General features: G+C 36.2%; 3 protein-coding genes and 1 non-coding gene across 12 annotated transcripts; all 4 read right to left on the bottom strand.

Moving 5' to 3' along the window:
- Positions 1–301: 301 nt before the first annotated feature.
- TRNAW-CCA (transfer RNA tryptophan (anticodon CCA)) lies at positions 302–373 on the bottom strand. The gene has a single exon. It is a non-coding gene; the product is annotated as a tRNA-Trp (tRNA).
- A 98-nt stretch (positions 374–471) lies between these two features.
- LOC107911858 (uncharacterized) lies at positions 472–3,727 on the bottom strand. Of its 3 annotated transcripts, none has more exons than XM_016839813.2 (5): positions 3,027–3,727; positions 2,329–2,427; positions 1,973–2,017; positions 1,261–1,398; positions 472–1,037 (listed from the first exon to the last, which is right to left on the bottom strand). In XM_016839813.2, the coding sequence occupies exons 1-5, from the start codon at positions 3,405–3,407 to the stop codon at positions 705–707; spliced, it is 996 nt and encodes a 331-aa protein (XP_016695302.1). In that variant the 5' UTR covers positions 3,408–3,727; the 3' UTR covers positions 472–704. The 3 variants fall into 3 exon arrangements, with proteins under 3 accessions (XP_016695302.1, XP_016695303.1, XP_016695304.1); XM_016839814.2 differs by having other exon boundaries at positions 1,261–1,353; XM_016839815.2 differs by lacking the exon at positions 1,973–2,017.
- A 1,589-nt stretch (positions 3,728–5,316) lies between these two features.
- On the bottom strand, positions 5,317–11,906 carry LOC107911855 (nucleolin). 4 transcript variants are annotated; one of them, XM_041080871.1, is made up of 12 exons: positions 11,219–11,906; positions 10,292–10,845; positions 10,104–10,193; positions 9,766–10,005; positions 9,319–9,540; positions 8,944–9,238; positions 8,545–8,861; positions 8,338–8,447; positions 8,157–8,260; positions 7,958–8,037; positions 7,778–7,874; positions 5,317–5,901 (listed from the first exon to the last, which is right to left on the bottom strand). In XM_041080871.1, the coding sequence occupies exons 1-11, from the start codon at positions 11,499–11,501 to the stop codon at positions 7,779–7,781; spliced, it is 2,391 nt and encodes a 796-aa protein (XP_040936805.1). In that variant the 5' UTR covers positions 11,502–11,906; the 3' UTR covers positions 5,317–5,901; position 7,778. The 4 variants fall into 4 exon arrangements, with proteins under 4 accessions (XP_040936805.1, XP_040936803.1, XP_040936802.1 ...); XM_041080869.1 differs by lacking the exon at positions 5,317–5,901 and adding an exon at positions 7,244–7,612; XM_041080868.1 differs by lacking the exon at positions 5,317–5,901 and having other exon boundaries at positions 7,244–7,874; positions 11,219–11,512; positions 11,599–11,846.
- A 3,542-nt stretch (positions 11,907–15,448) lies between these two features.
- LOC107911856 (nucleolin) lies at positions 15,449–21,914 on the bottom strand. 4 transcript variants are annotated; one of them, XM_016839810.2, is made up of 12 exons: positions 21,314–21,912; positions 20,411–20,940; positions 20,223–20,312; positions 19,885–20,124; positions 19,438–19,659; positions 19,063–19,357; positions 18,664–18,980; positions 18,457–18,566; positions 18,276–18,379; positions 18,077–18,156; positions 17,894–17,990; positions 15,449–16,777 (listed from the first exon to the last, which is right to left on the bottom strand). In XM_016839810.2, exons 1-11 carry the CDS (start codon positions 21,576–21,578, stop codon positions 17,895–17,897), a joined length of 2,349 nt encoding a protein of 782 aa, XP_016695299.2. In that variant the 5' UTR covers positions 21,579–21,912; the 3' UTR covers positions 15,449–16,777; position 17,894. The 4 variants fall into 4 exon arrangements, with proteins under 4 accessions (XP_016695299.2, XP_016695296.2, XP_016695297.2 ...); XM_016839807.2 differs by lacking the exon at positions 15,449–16,777 and adding an exon at positions 17,381–17,725 and having other exon boundaries at positions 21,314–21,914; XM_016839808.2 differs by lacking the exon at positions 15,449–16,777 and adding an exon at positions 17,381–17,820.
- Positions 21,915–22,103: the final 189 nt, after the last annotated feature.

Genomic DNA, 22,103 nt, shown 5'->3' with positions numbered 1-22,103 from the left:
CAAAAGTATCATCTTGCATTTTGCCTCTATCAAATTAATCGAGTAAATTAGTTTGGTTTTTTTTTTTTAAATTCCATCCATTTTTCCAATTAAAAACTTATCAGGTCAGAATAAAATACATGTGCCAAGCCATGATTCTGAAATACATGTGCCAAGCCATGAGTCAATTTGCTGATTGAGTTATGCATAAGGAATAATTTATCTATTTTTTTAATAGAAGGGGAAAATAAAATCTGAAGCCAATTTTGCCAAATTTCTAACGTCCATCACACAAAAGAAATTATAAAACTAATCGGGAAGTTGAACCCGACGTGAATCGAACACGCAACCTTCTGATCTGGAGTCAGACGCGCTACCATTGCGCCACGGATCCTTGCTGATTAAATTCAGAAGATTTTTATATAATACTAATAACGCTAAAATCATACACATCGCAAAATAAAAAAGTAGACCGTACTCTCACACCCTAGCTACAACTACAACATTTATGAGATTTTATATTTTGTAACCGAAACCGTCTACAAAAACAATGGTATATATTTGTATGCATTCGCATATCGAACTAATAAAGCAAACATGGAGCTCAGATGATCCAAGTAACTAAGCTGGTGAATCATTTAATACATCAGAAATCTAGAAGATATCCTTTCCCTACCGTCTGCTGCACATTGATCCGATCAACACATTTAGCATGAGAAGCCATCTCAAGGACTTTTCTTCGTTCTTATGAATCGTAAAGGAACAGGTCTTTCCAACACTGCTACTTTAACATTGCTCCACACATCGGGTATGGTTGGAAGCTGCGAAATTTTCTCCACTATTTCCATATCTTCAGGTAGAACTTGACCAAACACCGTATATGCTTTTTTCCACTCATGGTGGTTTGCTAGACTGATAAAGAAGTCTGGGCCAGAGCCAACCCAAGCAATCGATCCTCTCCTTATAGTGGGGCAAGCCTCTTGTGGAATATCCTTAAATACAGTTCCATACGCATCAACTGTTCCTTGAATTAGTGCATATGGGGGGCCATAGGGAGCCTACATAAATCATGTGAGCAAGTCTTTTAAGTTACAAACTTGAAATGCTGAAAACTAACTCGTGCATGGGTATTCTGAAGGATTGGATGGTTCAAAAAGCATGACAAGATGATGTGACAAAGAGATACGGTAAATTACAGATGCGATGCTATAAAGAAAGTAAATAACTGTTGAGTAAATTGACATGCAAATGATATAGTAAAAATCTAGAGGAAAGCCTTACATGTTCAATGTGATTTCCTTGAAGATCCCAAGAGTTTCCTCGGCTTTCAGCACGATAAAATTGGCAACCAGCACAATGTTGTAATGACAACAGCTCAAGAATATAGTAAACAGAATGTGGAGCACAATCAGGAAAAAGCTGAAAACCATGGATCACAACCGAAGAAAAGAATATGGATTGTGGATACCGAAGAAAATTAAATCGAAAATGTTGAAGAAAAATAAAAGTGATACACCAGGCACGTCATTTGGTTTGGAATGAGCAATAAAAATGCCTTAGGGTAGTGACTAATATCTTTAATTTGATCTGTATCTTTAACAGGCATGTCACAGTTCATGTATAGAAGTAGACGCTAAATCTTCTCTCTACAATGGCAGCAGTGCTAGGTTAATTTGGACAAACCTCACCCGACACACAAACACATACTTTTTGCAGAAACTCCCAAGTCTGGATTAAATTAGATATGGTTTAAGGACTTGAAACTTCATGAACATAAAATAAAAAATTAGGCATCTAAGTCAGCTGAACTAGAGATGAAACAGAATGACTGGGGTAGGGGTCAAGGGGAGGAACCTTCCCCATATCTAGAAAAACAGAAAACGGTATTGCATGATGGTACCAACTCTTCAAGTGGTGCTTACATGTAGAAGAAAAACAGAGAAAGTAAGCTAGACATGCTGCACGGTACACTATGTGAGAATTATGCACTTACTTTAACATTAACAATCCCATGCTCGGTTTTCAACTTAATAATACCCTACAAGAAGATGGCAAAGCATGTCAGAAGTGAGAACTAGACTGGCCTGTTTTCTACCATCATGAAGAGGATAACATTAGTAAGAAAAACAACTTCGATGTGTGTGCTTCTTAAGGCCAAAATGATAGTATAAGAAATAGATTCCATTATATTAGCCAAGATTTTCTATTAATTCAAGTATCTTCTTATTTCAATGGCTAAGAGTTCTGAAGGGATGTGAATTCCCATAGCCAAGAAAGTTTAATGTGGTTCGACTACGCTAAAGCTCAGATCTTCAACAAGAGTGATATTTTTATCAGCAAATAGCATACCTCTCCTTTACCAAAGACTAGACCAGATGTCCATATAACGTTATCACCCGAGTCTCGCCAATCAGGATCCAAGGCATCCGTTTGTTTTTTCAGCCAACACTGAATGCAAGAACAGGACAAATCTTAGCTTTATTTCATCCGGGAGAACCAAACGGATGTAACGAGCTACAAATTAACTTCAGCTTTTAATTCCAAATTCGATATCCTTAGAAATCAAATTAAAAGACTCTTTTTGATAGAAAATTAAAAGACTCTTAATCAACAATATCAGGAAATCATTTCGTAAGCAATTCGTGACAACGCTATACTTAAAAAGTGAAACGTTCATACATTATTTATCTAGTTCCAGATTGTCTGTCTCATACAACCGAGATTGAGAATTGAATATGCTTGAAATTTCCAACCAACATTGCTTGTAAAAATGGAAAATTCCCAAATTACTAAATTCAAAAAAAGTAGAATTAAACAAATCGGGGTTAAAGAGGAGAGCAAGAGATGTTGGCTTACCTCACCAAATCGAGACCCACAATCTTGTTTATTGCCACAAAACGTAGAATTGAATAAACGGGGGTTAAAGAGGAGAGCAAGAGATGTTGGCTTACCTCACCAAAATCGAGACCCACAATCTTGTTTATTGCCACGAAACGTAGAATTGAATAAATGACGGTTAAAGAGGAGAGAAAAAGATGTTGGCTTACCTCACCAAATCGAGACCCACAATCTTGTTTATTGCCACAAAACACCCAAGAGTCACACAAACAAGGACCATCGTCACCCTCACACATCTCCTTGCAAGCCCTACAACATTCTTCGGAAGAATTCAGTTTGAAGTCTGATCCCCATTTCATTGCATCACCCCAGAGCTCTAAATGCTCAACTCCCCTGCAACACCCATCTCCTTCTCGTTCTTCTTCATTGCCCCTCCAACTTTCACTTGAACCAACGAAAATTGTATCGCTATTTCCTTTCAACGAGACGGAGAAGCTATAGTAGGCCATGCAACAAGAGATTGCGGCTATCAAGAAAAGGACCCAAAGTGTAAAACGATGCAAGTCTGAGTCAGTTTGCCTACGACTCATTTCACTTGGGGTGGAGTTAACAAACCCAGAAATGGATTCACCAATTTAATTGGAAGTTTCCGTAGGGTATTGTCTTGGTGAAGCGATCATGGATCAGCAGTTTGATGAATTGCTTGACACGTTTAACGCTTATTCAAGCCGAAGACATGAAATTTTAAGCAAAGTACAATGCAACAATCGAAACATGAGTTCAGAATTCGGATGTTTGGAATTTAACATGCATGATGTATATAAATTTTAGTGGTTAGATTATTAAATTATTAATTATATATATAGTTACAAAAGTGTATTAAATTATTTTAATTTTTATAAGGGGTCTTTTCTATATATATTATCTAATTTTAGTTATTTTTTTAAAAAATAAAGAGTATTTTTAAAGATCATAGGTAAAAATAAGTATTATATTAAAATAAATATCAAATAAAAACATTTTTATTATATCTTTAAATAAATTAAAGAAATTTAATTTATGTTAATTCCAAAAGGTAACAATTAAATACATTTAACTTTAACATTATATTTATTTTTCATGTAATTTGTGTAAAATGTTAACTAACGTATAAATGTTATGAGCTAAATTTATTAAACTATGACTAAATTGACAGAAAATATAGATATTATAATTTAATTTGTTAAATCAAGATCAAATTGATAGAATATATAAACTTAAGATCTATTTGTTTTATGTAAACTATTTATTGAAAATAATTTCTGAAAAAATATATTAATTTTATGAAAAAGTTGATATTTTTTTGTGTTTAAATGATTGCATGTTTTTCTGGAAAAACCTAAGTTGTACCTAACTACCATTTATCCTACGAACCAAGTTGTATATGTTAACTATGTTAGAGTGAGTATAAAATGTCATAATCTCATTCACAAAATCTTCAATCTAACAGAAGCCACTTGACTGATATAAAATCCTTTTTTCCAGTTTCTTCCCAAAAACCGAATAGAGACATGTTAAAAGCAAAGGAATTCTAAAGTTAATAACAAACATTGGATCAACAGCAACATTATTATCAACAATAACTACTTAAAAAAAACAATCATAGTAAACTAAAAAAGACAAGTTTCCCAAATATATTAAACAACGAACTAAGAACCTTCCAGGCATCTCAACAGCAGTTTTCTTTCAATTTTCTAAATGAAGTTCAAGTACGAGGAGTTGTTAATACAATAAATAAATAAATAAAAGCGGTAATCCTCATGTTAGGGTGGATCCAGTTGAAATGGGCAACTTCTATGAGTTTTTCTGAAGCGGAAGGTTTATAATAATAAATAAATAAATAACAACTTAAGCAAGGAAATTGGGAAAAATGAACAAAAAAATAAAAAAGAAAAGAAAGTAAACTTACATGGAGAGGACTGAGAGATCAAAGTTGAAGGACAAGATATTGAGAGATGAAAGAAGGTAAAAAATGAGGGATTGTAAAATGCTTTACGCGTTTTCAACCCGTAAAACATTTTATTTTCCATTGACTTGCAATTTTTTTAGTTTGACCAAGTTTATTTGTCATTGACTTGCAATTATTTTCCTTATAATCGTGATGACTTGTTGAAAGATGCTCTCCGCCAACAGTCCCGTGACTTCACACCTACCATATCATGCGATGGTAAAAGGTAGACGGTAGCGATTGAAATTCGTATCAAACAAAAGCAAGGATCGTGTTGGTTTAAACTTTAAAATTATGACTTTAAGAAAAAAAAAGTATATTGATTTGCATGGAAATACATAAAAATATATATACACGTACATAGAAAATGTCAGTTTAACATTATATTTTAGCATTTTCAGATGCAAAGCCACTAAACATCTTAGTGTCGATCAACCATCATTCATGAGCGTATATGCAATAGATATCAGTTCACTATTATTTGGAATTTAGTCAGCAATCATAACAATGTATTAATAATAATATAATATATTTCTAAACCAAAAGTTACTGGCATGCTGCATCAACATCAAAATTAAGCGTACGGGAAATAATGAGACAAAGGACAAAAAGGTAATTATAACCAATAAGGAAGAAAGTCCTGGGGAACAGAGATTGTGCATTTGCGTTATCAGCAAGGACCCACGAACAAATGTCAAGCAGGGAAGTTGTGCCATTAGCTTCTCTTTCTTATGCCTAAGACTGTTCGTGAACGCATGCTGTCATGCTCTCTCCCTCATTTTATTACTGAATTAGTAACTTGTAATCCTCTCCTTTTCGCAGGCCACTCCCCGAGCACATAAGGCTTCGACCCTCAAACTCAGAAACAAGCACAGATACAACCAATAAATCGATGTATTTCCAAAGTAACTAATTTTCCAAGGGGGAGGAAAGAGCTTGCCAAAAACAAACTCAGGCAATACAATATATATACAGCCTCATAGTTGCAGTATCCCGCAATCTGATTTGAGACCAAACTACATGAATAAATAAACTACAAAAAACTAGCACCAACATCACGCCAAAGCGCTGGGCTGCTGAACAAGGTACCTGTCCTGCTAATAATTATAAAGCACCAGCCAAAGCAAGACAAAACAAACATAACAACAATCAAGATTTTAACTGTGAAGAGCTTATTCACAGAGGCAGATCCAGCCAACCAATCTCTTAAACTAACAATTTTGATCCTACACATACTTTACATGACATTATAAGTTGATATTCACATTGAGAAACCACCCAAGGAACAAAAAATCATTGAACATAACAAAGTCCCTGTATATGCGACATTATACATCCTGTTAGAACATACTTGTTATGTTTCTCTAGCATAAAGTTCCAAGTGCAACTTATCAACTTATAATATTACTAAAATACCAAGGGGGAAGGAACGCAATTCACTTATTCTCAAGGGCAGTTTAGTAAAAATTGTAACTCCAACTAAAGGTTGTACTCAGTATGTTTTCTTAAAGTAACATTTTTTAAATCACCAAAATAAATACCCACAGCTTTATTGATTTCTGAGCCAATTAGAATTCAACTTTTCCAAAATCATTCTCTTCTAAGCCCAATTTGTAAGGCGCTGCCTTCCCACAAGGGTTTCATTTACCAACAACATCCCAAAACAACTATAAACCATTTCATGATGCTTCATCATGAGAAACATAAAATTTCCCCAAAATCCACGTAACTCAAGTTGGAGAGCACAGCTTTATAAGGAGTTGCTTCATCAAAAAATAACTAGGAAGAAAAGATATAGCAGCTGCCCTAACATTAGGAAGTGGTCCTTCAGTCAGAAACAGATATTTTCCTACAGGTCCATAAGCAAATAGTTCAAATATTTGCCTAGCATACTCCACCAGGCCAAGGACAACCCAAAACCAGAAAAACCAAAAAAAATATATATATATGAACACAAAAAAATTTTCTCACGAAAGATATCAACAAAAAGAACTAAAAGATGCAACAATGAACAAAAAGTCAAACATGTCAGGTCTTGAAGAAGCCATGTCCTTTCTGTACTAAATAAAGTCCATTTCATCTTAGTCGGGAATTCCCAAAGAAAAACAAAGCCACAACAAAAGGCAGTATGCGTCTACAGTCTACAAGCTTTACCAGATCAGGTTAAGTCTTTAATTTCCTCCTGGCTTGTATATGATTTCACAAGCACCACTTCCAGAAAATGCAATATGCTTATACAAAAAAGCATAAGTATATCCTCTACAAATTTCATATAACCTTCCGTTATAGGCACCATTTGATCTCTTTGTACTTATCATCCTTAAGGAAAGATATTAATGCCTTGTTTCTTACCTTATCAACACTTACCTGATGAGTTCAGCATGCCAAAGTATCCAAAATCCATAACCAAAATGCAAATTAATGACTTAATCCACGCTCTAATACTCAACCCATAAAGTTTGTGATAAATGCTTCCAAATTATCCATGGGCAGGGTTCTTAAATACAAAAGTAAATAATGTTGTTCATACACAGCATATTCTAAGCACTTGTTGTTTCATCTCTAACTGAGATTAGTTTTCCTTACACCATAAACTTGAATACTCACAATCACAAATAACCTGTTTGTGAAACTAGAAACAGTTTGAACCAGCATGCTGCCTCTTTCACATTGAACTTATGCCAAAAAACCTTGTACTACAATGTATGGAGGCTATAGCACTTGGCATACTTCTATCCAATACCATGGGTACCAAAACCAAAGCTTCAAATGCTCCACACCCTACAGAAGCCTCACAGTCTCTGAAATCTGTTTCATGGACAAATTCACCTTGCTAATACACCTCTCAGAACATACAAACCAACTTCTTCAAGAAGCCTAATCTCCGTTAAAAATGCAGACTACTGCTGAAGATAATTATTACACGTCCACGAGTACAACACTAATTAAAGGGATAAAAACAATCTGACTTACATCAGTAGTATGACCCAGAACCACCCCCACCACCCATGTAACTGCTACCACCCATACCGCGGCTAGAGTACATGGATGAGTAGGAGCTACCACCAACCTGCCATGGAAGCAGAAAAAGAACATCGATATATGCTAGTATAATTTTTAAAATATTAAACAAATGAAAGGAAAAGCGCATACATCAGATCCCCTAGGCATGTAATCACCACCATAACCAGAGGATGAGTACATTCCACCAATATCACTGCTGCTAAAAGAACCTGAAAACCAGACCAAATGTAAGTCATTAAACCATAAAACACCAACAAAATGTCCACCACATCCAGCAGGAACCCCTCTTTTTTCTTCTTTAACAAGTCAGCAGCAACTTAGAACACACCTCCACCGTAGCCCATGCCCTGACGACTGGCATAGAGCCCATGTGAGTCCTGACTAGATATAGAACTCCTGCTGCCACCGTATCCTAGATTGGATCTCCCAAGCCTATCAAAATAAGACAAAAGATAACTAAAGCTCCAGAACAAAGAGAATAAACACCAGAAAGCTCCTAAATAACAAACCTATCACCATATGCATCCACATATGGAGGAGCATCACCAGCAAGTTCGTAGTCTAGACGAGCCCTTGAATGCCTCGGACCATCATCAGCATATCGTGGAGGGACATCATCCTGATTCAACAAGCAAGTACATGGCATAATCAGCTAGGAAATTGTTAAATCATATGCCAATGATGACATAATTACTTGAAGGAACTGTGGGACCAACCATAACAGGATATGGTCTTTTTGAGCCAGAAATAGTGTCATAATCACGGCCACGCCCCTCACGGTAACTAGGAGGAGGTCTTTCAAATCTTTGGGCATATGCATCATCTCCATAGGGTCTTCTCGCTGCAGTACGAGATGTGGTTCTAGGCAAATCAAAGTAACCAGAGTTGCGAGAAGAATATTCTTCTCTATATGTGGATCGTCTATCAGGGAAAACCCTAGATCCATAATCCATAACTTCTCTGCTCCTTGGAGGAGGAAGCTCATCGCGTTGACTATATTCCCTCTTTAAACTACCCTTTGGATATGGCATAACTGTCAAAAAAGATTGAAGTAAGAAATTTAAATCTCGAAAAATGAAGAATTCAGGTAGACGTGAAGCAGGATAGAGCCATACCAGGGGCTCTTCTGTCATAGGATCTAGAAGGGGGAGGTGATAAAGGCCTGCCTCTAGCTGGTGCAGACATGAGAGGACGTCTATCTCTTAGTCCAACAGGCCTCTTTAGACTAGGTGGAGGGGCACGGCTACTGATTCCTCTCATCCCACGAGGAGCAAAACCACGTGAATCAGGACGACCCCATGAACCCCTAACTACTTGTCCAGATCCGCGCCCAGACCTGAAACTATCACGGCCGACGTTCTTACCTCTGCCTCTTTGATGTGGTCTCGATAACCTGGCTCTAACTTTGGCCTGAAATAAAAGAATAACCATTAGACAAGGTAATAGTTAAGTCATGTAAACAACATGGTACACCAAGAACATTGACTAACCTTGATGTCACCTTCGCCCAACTCGGTATTATTAATGCTCTTAGCACATGTGACAGCAGCATCATGAGTATCAAACGTGACAAAACCATAATCCTTCCTGTCAGCAGATGGCATGTTCCGGGCAAGTTCAATCTTTTCAATCTCCCCATACTTCTTCAGTAGCTCTCTAACGCGATCCTCATCCCAAGAAGGAGGCAGGCAATCAATAAATATGGTCCTAACCTGAACTTGGGAGAAAAAATCATCAAGCTCTCACAATAAGATACATTAATGATTTCCAACAAGCCCAGTAGTTCATGCCACCTAAAGCAAAAAAGAAAAACTGTTTTGTAGCCAACTACCGCTTGGCTTAGTGGCAAGAGGCTTGTGAGGTATGAGAGCTTGGGACCAAACCATAGCAACCCAACCACAAATTATATTAGAAGAAAATTTGTTTTAGTAAATTACCTGTGCCATGATTTCATCACCTGGATCGATGAAGGAATCTGCAAAAGAAACCTTTGCAGGCCTATCAACCCCAAATAAAACATCTCTCCGTTGAAGACGCTTAAAAGCATCCATCGCATCTGAACGGGATGCAAATTCCAGAAATGCAAAGCCTCGATTCATTCCCTCATTGTTGCTGTCTTCGACCAATGTTAAGTCCTCAACATTGTCAACTCCGTAATGTTTCAACTTCTCTTTCAACTGGAACAACAGTCAATAATGAACACATGTTATCTACTTATAACCATTCAAAAAGATGGCCCACTTGCTAGTGACCTTAAATAATCCCATGTACTTACTGCTTCCTTTGTCCATGTCTTGCATATATTACCCAGAAAAAGGGTGTCACTGTCTTGACTTGGGGTAACACCACACTGTTTTCCATTAATCTAGAATTGTAGTCATTAGAACAAAATAGTTTTAAGTTTTAAAGTTGATCCATTTTGAAATTCAAAAAAGTAATATTATTGAAGAACAGAATAATTACCACGGGATTCCTAAGTTCAGTATATGCACGTTTTGCTTGTTCTATAGTTGCAAATCGCAAGAAAGCAAAGCCCTTGTTCTTCTTTGTTTGAGGGTTCATCATCAACCTAACTTCAACAATTTCACCCACTTGGTTGAAGACTTTCCTGATATCATCTTCCGTAGCATCCTTGTCTAAGCCCCCAACAAACACTTCAAACTCTTTACGCTTACGTCTCTCTTGGACAACTTCATGTCGCTCTTCATGCTCGGTTGCATCATCCAAATCTGCATGCTCCACTTCCTGCCCAGGATCCTCATCATCATCGGCATCACCTTCTACTTCAACTTCATGAATATCTTCGTAATCTGACAGATCACCCGCTTTCTCCTCACCATCCTGCTCCTCCTCAATCACTTCCTCTACTTCATCTTCCACTTCATCAGGATCCATCTCCTTCTCGTCATAATCCACCCCACCATATTCTTCAGCTTCATATTCAGGTTCATTATCATCCAATTCTAACCTCTCATCTTTTCCATACTCCTCAATAGGCTCCTTAGAGTCATTCTCTTCTGCGACAAAGAAGGGATAGAATAATCAAGGCCAGCCAAGAAGCAATCACCTTAAAGCAATTGATACGAAATTCTAATAGAGACAAAAATATCTCAACAAACCAAATTCTTGTAAAGATAATGATTGTGAACCTTGTAAATTCTCGGAAAGGGAAATAAATGGACAAGGATACGTTTATGTGATACCATATATGATCCAACGGAAAACAGACACTTTATAACATGCTAAATTCCAGGAATAGCCCACAAAACTACAATAAAAGCTACAGGTTTGTATAATGGCGACGTGCCATATAATTTTCAAACTTGCAGATGCCCAAATCCATCAGATTGAAAGCAAATCAGATGAACCAAAAGCAAACAAAAGACTTACTCTTCATCGCAACCGACCCATTGGAATTCAAATTTAAACCGGTGTTTTCCTCCTCAACAGCCCCTTTCTCCACGATCACCAATTTTTGCTCCGGAGTTGGTTTCTCAACGGCCTTAACGGCCTCCACGAGCTCCTCAACTGGAACTGAAGCCTCCTTTGTATTCACGGCCTCTTGTACAGGCTCCGCTGGTGGATTCTCGGATTTGGATGCCCCTCTAGTGGACCTCGGCGTTCTCTTTGGACCACCGGCCCCGGCTCCTCTCTTCACGGTTCTAGGAGGCATTGTTTAGAAACCTAACGACTGAAATATCAGAATTCGATAAAGGAAAAAGGGATAATTGAAACTTCCGATAGAACAAAGAAAAAAAATTAAAACCCACGGATTGATGAGAACTCCTAGATAAGTCGAAACGGAATCCAAATTAAATATCTAACTTGAAGAGAGTAAATAAGGAAATATCTAAAATCACAATAAAAACCCTAACCCTAAGTATGCGAATGACATGGGGGGAATAGAGAGAGTGACAAAGAGGAAAAAGACGTGAATTTTGTTTTGGAAATTTGGTTCTAGGGTGAATTTAATGCACGGTTTGAGGTTGGTCTCCGGGTTTATTTAGATATATATGCGCGCGCACGGACTATGTCATCGTTTAATATTTTATATATATAGGTCGTTATTTTGAAAAAATAATAGAGAGAAAAATGTGGTCTGTTCTTCTTTAATATAGAGAAAAAAAAAAGCTGTTGAAGTTTTTTTTTTTATCGGTGTTGCCTGAAAATATTTTTTTTTTAATTTTTTAAAATACATATTTTTAATTTAATTTTCTCCACCCGAAATTGTTTTTGTGTTTATTATAGTTATAGTTATTTATGGTTAATTTCACTTCCTAAAATTTCTTTTTAATTTAATTCCCCTAACAATAAAACAAATCGGTAGCTAGTCTGTTAGTTTCACTTCCCAAAGTTTGTCTTTTAATTTAATTCCCTCACAGTGAAACAAAACATTGGTTGGTTTGTCGAGCTTTTTTTTTTTCTTTTTTTCATTTTCTTGTTTTCAGCTGATTTTTTTCAGCAATTTTCTTTTTTTGTTTTTTAATATGTATATTCATAAAAATATTGATATTTTTTAAAAATACATACATGGCACTAATAAAAAATTAATTTATGTCCCATGCCATTTTGTATTTTTAATATTATTTTTATAAAAAAATCAGAAATTTGAGTCACGTTTAAAAAAAAATTTCATTTTTTAAAATATAAAAATTTTAGATGCATACCATTCTTATTTGTAATATTATTAATCTCTCTACCTATATTATATTACAATTTTAATTGAGATGTTAAATTATAAAGTTACAAAAAATTATATTAATTGAATATTAGCTTGATTGGTAGTAATATTATTATTAGAGTAAGAGAAAATAGATTCTAATGTACTGTAGTATGAATATACTCCTATTTAAGGATGGGTAGAGATTATTAGTAATTTTAAACATTACATCAATAGATGTTAATTGAAGATAATTTTGTATGTTCATGTAAATTTAAAAAAAAATAACTATTTATAAGCGATGAAATTGATAGTCAAAATATTATAATTTACAATCTCAACTTTATTATTTTAATGAAATTTATATTTAAATATTATATCAAATTTCGAAATTTATTATATATATTGTGAATGTGTCGTTAATTAAATTTACGGTCATTATTTGAATAAAATCATGATTAACAAAGTTTTGGTTTTAATTTCTAGACACGTTCTACAGTCTACCCCTCTTTATATAAATAATTATTTAATTATTAATTTATTAAGCTGATATTTTTTTGAAGTGTTGATATATTATTATTATTATTATTATTAAATGAGTTTACATTTTATTATCAGTTTAATGAGACAGAGGTGTTTCTATTGGGGGAATAAACTATATTGGGAGACGAAGACACGTGGAAAGCATGGAGAGTGAAGCAGCTGACATTACCACCTCATCTAACCATGATTTGTTTGCTTGGTTCTTAAGGTATAAGCTGAAGCATAGCCGCATAGGATCTTTCCTCGCTCGCCGTCTAATCTTACGTGGCACGGTTATGGTACCGTAATCTTCCTCAGAAGAAAGCAGTAACGTTGCAAGTTCTTATAAAAATTTCCGCTTAATTTTGTAAATTCATATTATACTTTCTTAAAAGAAAATTTACGGACAATTAAGAAGTGAATTTCCACAATAAGAAACTGTTGTATTTTTCTTAATTATTATTATTGCAATTATTAAAATTAGATCTCATGGATCAAGAAATCAATAAAATCAACAATAAATAAAATATCATCATTTGTTGTAATTAATGATTGAGTTTTCTGCATTAAAACCTCATCACACATCCTTTCGCTATTTAAATAAACAATATAAGATAATATGTAAGATAATTTTTTAACTTGATTTATAAAATTAAAAAAAAATTGTTCTATATCTAATCCTTGATGAATTTACAAAACATAAAAAATTAGTAATTGAGTTCGCTTCATTGTATCCCTTGAAAAATTAAAATAATAAAATAATAATCCACCTAAATATATAGAAGCAAGAAGCAATAATCATTGGCACATTGAGACTTCTAGTCCAATAGGGAGGTTTTTTTTTCTAAAGATTCTTGATTCCTTTATACGAGAAAATTTGTATTTGTAATTATATAATTTATTTAAACTAGTAAATATGTTTAAAACATTAAGATATAACACCTATATCCAACATATTCACTTAACAATATTTGGTACATATAGGGGAGGTTCCATGATTTGGTAGTGTCATGTCACTGTCAATACAAATAGTTAGTTGTTCGTGTAATTGGTTAAGTAGCATTTTTGTTACATATCAATTGTCAAGATTAGCAACAATACTATGTGATGCTACTTTCGTATTCTCCTCATTAAGATTGTATGATTGTTATAGTTTTGCAGTCTCTGAATGTTCCCTTTTAGAAGATAAAAACAAATGATCGAAAGCAAGTGAATTCTTAACTAATTTAGAAGAGATTCATGAACAATCAACTTTGCATGGTTCAACAATGAGCCACTTGAAAATGTATTTAGTGGGATGGTTATCCATAAAGACCTGATTGAGCCTTTAGTAAATTACTAGTTGTTTTGGCACGTGCAATTGTTAGGTTTTGTTTCTATGAACTTGTCAGTCATCCACGCACATTGATTCTTGCTATTAAGTACACATTTTTGGGTTTTATAGGTGATATGTTCCATGAAGAACAGAATGAATTGGTTGAATCGGCAGCTGAGATGTTGTATAGTCTTATACATGCCCCTTGATATTAACTAGCAGGGGAATGTCTTGCTATGGTAGAATTGCCGCCGTTTATTCTGTACATTCTTTTGCTCTTCGTTGGCTTGGTCATATCTTGTTTACAAAGAGATTACTACTGCGCGGACAACAATTGACTAGTCGGATATTCCTCGTCCAAGTACAAAATGTGAAGATAAATATTATCCTCGATCCAAGTATCAAGGCAGCAACCTTTCCAATTTCATCAGCAATTTTACTGGCAATGGGGAATAACAGGTTTACTGGTTTTAGGTATTAGCTTGACTTCTTTACTACATAACACTTGCTTGTGACATTCGATGGACATACTACTGAAATCAATACTTTCAAAATTGACAACAATTAATTTATTTATTTAAAATACTAATATAAAAAATGGAAGTGACCAAATGAGGCTTTTTTAACCTTTATATTTCTAAAAATTTACATAATCGTTTACCTTTAAAATTTGTAACTATTTTCCTTTTATTTCTTTCGGCCATTAACATCATAAACTAATTAGTGATGACATGTTGAAAGACACTCCCAGAAAACACTGTCCCATGAATTCAAAGCTACCAGTGAAAGGATTTCGTATAAAAGAAAAGCAAAGATTGTGTTGATTTAAAACATCGATTTCGGTGAAGAAAAGTATATCGATTTGCATGGATATACAACATACACGCGGACACATATAACTGGAATGAAATCGTCAGTCTTAACATTAAATTTTAGCACTTTCAGATGCAAAGCCATTAAACATCTTATGTCGATCAGTCATCATTCATGAGCGTATATGCGATAGATAGTAGTTTACTATTATTTGGAATTTAGTCAGCGATAATAACAATGGATCAATAATAATATTTCTAAACCAAGTTATCGGCATGCTGCACCCATCATCAAAATCAAGTCCAGGAAATAATTAAGAAAGGGACAAAAGAGCACTTGATATAAGGGCAAAAAAAAGTAGAGATAAATAATAAGAAAATGTTGGGGAACAGAGTTGTAAACTAATGTTATCAGCAAAGCCCCACGAGCCAATGTATACCATAGAAGTTCTGCCATTCATCAAAAACGGTTATTGCCTGCTCTTTCTTATGCCTAGTCTGTTCATGAAGGCATGCAGTTACGCTCTCACCCCTAATTTTATTACTGAATTAGTAACTTGTAATCCTCTCCTTTTCGCAGGCCAGCCCCAGAGCAGATAAGATTTTGACCCCCAAAGTCGGAAACAAGCACAGATACAACCAATAAATCCATATACTTGCCAAAGTAACTAAATTTCCAAAGGGGGAAAAAAAGCAAGCCAGAAAAAACACCACAGGCAATATAGCATATACAGCATCATAGTTGCCTTCTTGTTGCACTATCCCGCAAGTTGATTTGAGACCAAAATAACATGAATAAAAAAACTACAAAAACTAGCACCAGTATCATGTCAAAGCGCTGGGTTGCTAAACAAGTAGCAGTCCTGCTAATATTTTTAACACCGGCACAAGCGAGATGGAACAAGCATATCAATCAAGTTTTTAACTTTGAAGAGCTCAGTAACGGTGGCAGAGCCGGCCAACCATTCACCTGTTAACTAACAATTTTGATCCTACATTAATACTTTAAATGACGTTATGCTTAAATATTCACATTGAACTGAGAATAAACCACCCATGGACCAAATATCATTGAACATAATGAAGTCCCCGTAGACATGACATTATACATCTTGTTAGACCATACTTTTTACACTTCTCTAGCATAAAGTTCAAAGTGTATCTTATTAACTTATAACTTCACTAAAATACTTGGGTGAGGGAAGGCAACTCACTTATTCTCAAGTACAATTTAGAAAAAAGTCAATGATTTCAACACATTCTAACTCCAACTAAAGGTTGTGCTCAGTATGTTTTCTTAAAAAAGCATTTTTTAAATCACCGACATAAAAACCCACAGCTTCATTGATTTCTGAGCAAATTAGAATTCTACTTTTCCAAAATCATTTCTCTTCTAAGCCCAATTTGTAAGGCACTGCCTCCACAAGGGTTTCATTTACCAACAACTTGCCAAAACAACTATAAACCATTTCATGATGCTTCATAATGAGAAACAGAAAATTCCCCCAAAATCCATATAACTCAAGTTGGAGAGCACAGCTTCATAAAGAGTTGCTTCATCAAACAATAACAAGGCAGAAAAGAAATAGCAGCCGCCGTGACATTAGGAAGTGGTCCTTCAGTACGAAACAGATACTTTCCTATGGGTCCATAAGCAAAAAGTTCAAAATCTTTGCCAAGCATATACCACAAGGCCAAGGACAACCCAAGACCAGAAAAATGAAAAAATTGAACACACGAAACTTTTCTCAAGAAAGATACCAACAAAAAGAACTAAAAAGTGCAACAGTGACCACAAAGTCAAAACATGTCAGGTGAAGAAGCCATGTCCTTTCCTGTACTAGAATCAAGTCCATTTCATCTTAGGGGAATTCCCATAGAAAAATCAAGCCAAAACAAAAGTTAGTATGTGTCTACAGTGTACAAGCTTTACCAGATCAGGTTAAGTAAGTCTTTAATTTCCTCCTGGCATGTATATGGCTTCACAAACACCACTTCCAAGAATTGCAATATGCTTGTACAAAAAAAGCATACAAGAATATCCTCTAAAGATTTCACATAATCTTCAGGTATAGGTACCATTTGTCTCTTAGTGCTTATCACCCTTAAGGAAAGATGTTAATTCCTTGTTTCTTATTTTATCAACACTTACCAGTTGAGTTCAGCATGCCAAAGTTTCCAAAATCCATAACCAAATGTAAATTAATGACTTAATCCTCGCTCTAATACTCAGCCCAGTAGAGTTCGTGATAAAAGCTTCCAAATTATCCATTGGTAGGGTTCTTAAATACAAAAGTAAATATTGTTCATATACAGCATATTCTAAGCACTTGCTGTTTAATCTCTACGTAAGATTAGTTTTCCTTACACCATAAACTTGAAAACTCACTATCACAAGTAACCTGATCTTGAAACTAGAAACAGTTTGAACCAGCACCCTGCCTTTCACATTGAACTTAAGCCTCAAAACCTTGTACTTCTATGTATGGAGGCTATAGCACTAGGCATGCTTCTATCCAATACCATGGGTACCAAAACCAAAGCTTCGAATGCTCCACACCCTACAGAAGCCTCACTGTCTCCGAAATCTGTTTCATGGACAAATTCACATTGCTAATACACCTCTCAGAACATATAAACCATCTTCTTCAGGAAGCCTAATCTACATTAGAAATGCATACTACTGCAGAAGATAATTATTACACATCCACAAGTACAACACGAAAAGTAAAAGGGATAAAAACAATTTAACTTACATCAGTAGTATGACCCAGAACCACCCCCACCACCCATGTAACTGCTACCACCCATACCACGACTGGAGTACATGGATGAGTAAGAGCTACCACCAACCTGCCATGGAAGCAGAAAAAGAACATCAATATAGGCTTGTATAATTTTTAAAATATCAAACAAAAGAAAGAAGGAAAAGGACATACACCAGATCCCCTAGGTATGTAATCACCACCATAACCAGAGGATGAGTACATTCCTCCAACATCACTGCTGCTAAAAGAACCTGAAAACCAGACCAAATGTAAGTCGTTAAACCAGAAAACACCAACAATATGTCCACCCCATCCAGGAGGAAACCCTCTTTTTTCTATTTTAACAAGTCAGCAGCAACTTAGAACACACCTCCACCATAGCCCATACCCTGACGACTGCCATATAGCCCATGTGAGGTCTGACTAGATATAGAACTCCTGCTGCCACCGTATCCTAGATTGGATCTCCCAAGCCTATCAAAATAAGACAAAAGATAACTAAAGCTCCAGAACAAAGAGAATAAACACCAGAAAGCTCCTAAATAACAAACCTATCACCATATGCATCCACATATGGAGGAGCACCACCAGCAAATTCGTAGTCTAGACGAGCCCTTGAATGCATCGGACCATCATCAGCATATCGTGGAGGGACATCATCCTGATTCAACAAGCAAGTACATGGCATAATCAGCTAGGAAATTGTTAAATCATATGCCAATGATGACATAATTACTTGAAGGAACTGTGGGACCAACCATAACAGGATATGGTCTTTTTGAGCCAGATATAGTGTCATAATCACGGCCACGCCCCTCACGGTAACTAGGAGGAGGTCTTTCAAATCTTTGGGCATATGCATCATCTCCATAGGGTCTTCTCGCTGCAGTACGAGATGTGGTTCTAGGCAAATCAAAGTAACCCGGGTTGCGAGAAGAATATTCTTCTCTATATGTGGATCGTCTATCAGGGACAACCCTAGATCCATAATCCATAACTTCTCTGCTCCTTGGAGGAGGAAGCTCATCGCGTTGACTATATTCCCTCTTTAAACTACCCTTTGGATATGGCATAACTGTCAAAAAAGATTGAAGTAAGAAATTTAAATCTCGAAAAACGAAGAATTCAGGTAGACGTGAAGCAGGATAGAGCCATACCGGGGGCTCTTCTGTCATAGGATCTAGAAGGGGGAGGTGATAAAGGCCTGCCTCTAGCTGGTGCAGACATGAGAGGACGTCTATCTCTCAGTCCAACAGGCCTCTTTAGACTAGGTGGAGGGGCACGGCTACTAATTCCTCTCATCCCATGAGGAGCAAAACCACGTGAATCAGGACGACCCCATGCACCCCTAACTACTCGTCCAGATCCACGCCCAGACCTGAAACTATCACGGCCGACGTTCTTACTTCTGCCTCTTTGATGTGGTCTCGATAACCTGGCTCTAACTTTGGCCTGAAATAAAAGAATAACCATTAGACAAGGTAATAGTTAAGTCATGTAAACAACATGGTACACCAAGAACATTGACTAACCTTGATGTCACCTTCGCCCAACTCGGTATTATTAATGCTCTTAGCACATGTGACAGCAGCATCATGAGTATCAAATGTGACAAAACCATAATCCTTCCTGTCAGCAGATGGCATGTTCCGGGCAAGTTCAATCTTTTCAATCTCCCCATACTTCTTCAGTAGCTCTCTAACACGATCCTCATCCCATGAAGGAGGCAGGCAATCAATAAATATGGTCCTAACCTGAACTTGGGAGAAAAAATCATCAAGCTCTCATAATAAGATACATTTATGATTTCCAACAAGCCCAGTAGTTCATGCCACCTAAAGCAAAAAAGAAAAACTGTTTTGTAGCCAACTACCGCTTGGCTTAGTGGCAAGAGGCTTGTGAGGGAAGAGAGCTTGGGACCAAACCATAGCAACCCAACCACAAATTATATTAGAAGAAAATTTGTTTTAGTAAATTACCTGTGCCATGATTTCATCACCTGGATCGATGAAGGAATCTGCAAAAGAAACCTTTGCAGGCCTATCAACCCCAAATAAAACATCTCTCCGTTGAAGACGCTTAAAAGCATCCATCGCATCTGAACGGGATGCAAATTCCAAAAATGCAAAGCCTCGATTCATTCCCTCATTGTTGCTGTCTTCCACCAATGTTAAGTCCTCAATATTGTCAACTCCGTAATGTTTCAACTTCTCTTTCAACTGGAACAAAAGTCAATAACAAACACATGTTATCTACTCATAACCATTTACAAAGATGGCCCACTTGCTAGTGACCTTAAATAATCCCATGTACTTACTGCTTCCTTTGTCCATGTCTTGCATATATTACCCAGAAAAAGGGTGTCACTGTCTTGACTTGGGGTAACACCACACTGCTTTCCATTAATCTAGAATTGCAGTCATTAGAACAAAATTGTTTTAAGTTTTAAAGTTGATCCATTTTGAAATTCAAAAAAGTAATATTATTGAAGAACAGAATAATTACCACGGGATTCCTAAGTTCAGTATATGCACGTTTTGCTTGTTCTATAGTTGCAAATCGCAAGAAAGCAAAGCCCTTGTTCTTCTTTGTTTGAGGGTTCATCATCAACCGAACTTCAACAATTTCACCCACTTGGTTGAAGACTTTCCTGATATCATCTTCGGTAGCATCCTTGTCTAAGCCCCCAACAAACACTTCAAACTCTTTACGCTTGCGTCTCTCTTGAACAACTTCATGTCGCTCTTCATGCTCGGTTGCATCATCCAAATCAGCATGCTCTGTTTCCTCCCCAGGATGCTCATCATCGGCAGCATCACCTTCTACTTCAACTTCATGAATATCTTCGTCCTCACCATCCTGCTCCTCCTCAATCACTTCCTCTACTTCATCTTCCACTTCATCAGGATCCATCTCCTTCTCGTCATAATCCACCCCACCATATTCTTCAGCTTCATATTCAGGTTCATTATCATCCAATTCTAACCTCTCATCTTTTTCATACTCCTCAATAGACTCCTGTGAGTCATTCTCTTCTGCGACAAAGAAGGGGTATAATATTCAAGGCCGGTCAAGAAGCAATCACCTTAAAGCAATTGATACGAAATTCTAACAGAAACAAAAATATCTCAACAATCCAAATACTCGAAAAGATAATGATTGTGAACCTTGTAGATCCTCGATAAGGGAAATAAATGGACAAGGATATGTCTATGTGTTACCAAATATGATCCAACGGAAAGCAAAAACCTTATAACATGCTAAACTCCAGGAATAACCCACAAAACTGCAATAAAAGCTACAAGTTTGTATAATAGCGACGTGCCATATAATTTTCAAACATGCAGATTCCCAAATCTATCAGATTGAAAGCAAATCAGATGAACCATAAGCAAACAAAAGACTTACTCTTCATCGAAACCGACCCATTGGAATTCAAATTTAAACCGGTGTTTTCCTCCTCGATCACCTCTTTTTGTTCCGGAGTTGGTTTCTCATCAACCTTAACTGCCTCCACGACCTCCTCAACTGGAACTGAAGCCTCCTTTGCATTCACGGCCTCTTGTGCAGGCTCCGCTGGTGGATTCTCGGATTTAGATGCCCCTCTAGTGTTCCTCGGCGTTCTCTTTGAACCACCGCCCGCAGCTCCTCTCTTCACTATTCTAGGAGGCATTGTTTAGAAACTTAACGACTGAAAGATCAGAATTCGATAAAAAAGGGAAAAGGATAACAGGAAAAAATTAAAACCAACGGATTGAAGAGAAATCCTAGATAAGTCGAAACGGAATTCAAATTAAATCTTCTAACTTAAATAGAAAGTAATTTAGGAAATATGTAAAATCGCATGAAAACCCTAACCCTAGGTAGGAAAAAGGAAATTTGTTGGGGGGGGTAACAAAGTGGAAAAGGACGCGAATTTTGTTTTGGAACTCTATGTCTAGGGTGAGTTTAAATTAATACACGATACGAGGATGATCTCCGTATTTATTTGGGATTTTTATCGAAATAAAAAAAAAAAATTCCAAAATATTAGGGTTGAAATTTATTTATTAAATTAATATGTTATTATCGAAGTAGGCCGTTTTTATGGGCCAAAAAAGTAAAAGTGCATCAAAAGCTTTGCCTTAACAACTCTGTATCATCGGCCGAACAGTTGAATGTTTGTGGCTTAACCCAGTTTCAAATTCCCTTTTTCATA

Source organism: Gossypium hirsutum, chromosome A11 (assembly GCF_007990345.1).
Source record: "Gossypium hirsutum isolate 1008001.06 chromosome A11, Gossypium_hirsutum_v2.1, whole genome shotgun sequence".
In the NCBI taxonomy this organism is placed as follows: domain Eukaryota; kingdom Viridiplantae; phylum Streptophyta; class Magnoliopsida; order Malvales; family Malvaceae; genus Gossypium; species Gossypium hirsutum.
The sequence above is the reverse complement of the archived record's forward strand: the minus strand, read 5'-3'. Positions and strand labels throughout refer to the sequence as shown.

Bases quoted from the DNA above. Each gene is read 5' to 3' on its own strand.
- LOC107911855 (XM_041080871.1), bottom strand. From the start codon at position 11,501: ATGCCTCCTAGAACCGTGAAGAGAGGAGCCGGGGCCGGTGGTCCAAAG. The intron at 8,448-8,544 runs GTTGGTCCCACA...TTGTTGAATCAG, and splicing joins AAAGACCATATCCTGTTATG to GATGATGTCCCTCCACGATA. The intron at 8,261-8,337 runs GTTTGTTATTTA...TTATTTTGATAG, and splicing joins GTGGATGCATATGGTGATAG to GCTTGGGAGATCCAATCTAG.
- LOC107911856 (XM_016839807.2), bottom strand. From the start codon at position 21,578: ATGCCTCCTAGAATAGTGAAGAGAGGAGCTGCGGGCGGTGGTTCAAAG. The intron at 18,981-19,062 runs GTATGGCTCTAT...CTTTTTTGACAG, and splicing joins CTATGACAGAAGAGCCCCCG to TTATGCCATATCCAAAGGGT. The intron at 17,991-18,076 runs GTATGTCCTTTT...CTTCCATGGCAG, and splicing joins ACATACCTAGGGGATCTGGT to GTTGGTGGTAGCTCTTACTC.
- LOC107911858 (XM_016839813.2), bottom strand. From the start codon at position 3,407: ATGAGTCGTAGGCAAACTGACTCAGACTTGCATCGTTTTACACTTTGG. The intron at 2,428-3,026 runs GTAAGCCAACAT...TCTTGCATTCAG, and splicing joins GTGGGTCTCGATTTGGTGAG to TGTTGGCTGAAAAAACAAAC. The intron at 1,399-1,972 runs GTAAGTGCATAA...CATGGTTTTCAG, and splicing joins ATGGGATTGTTAATGTTAAA to CTTTTTCCTGATTGTGCTCC.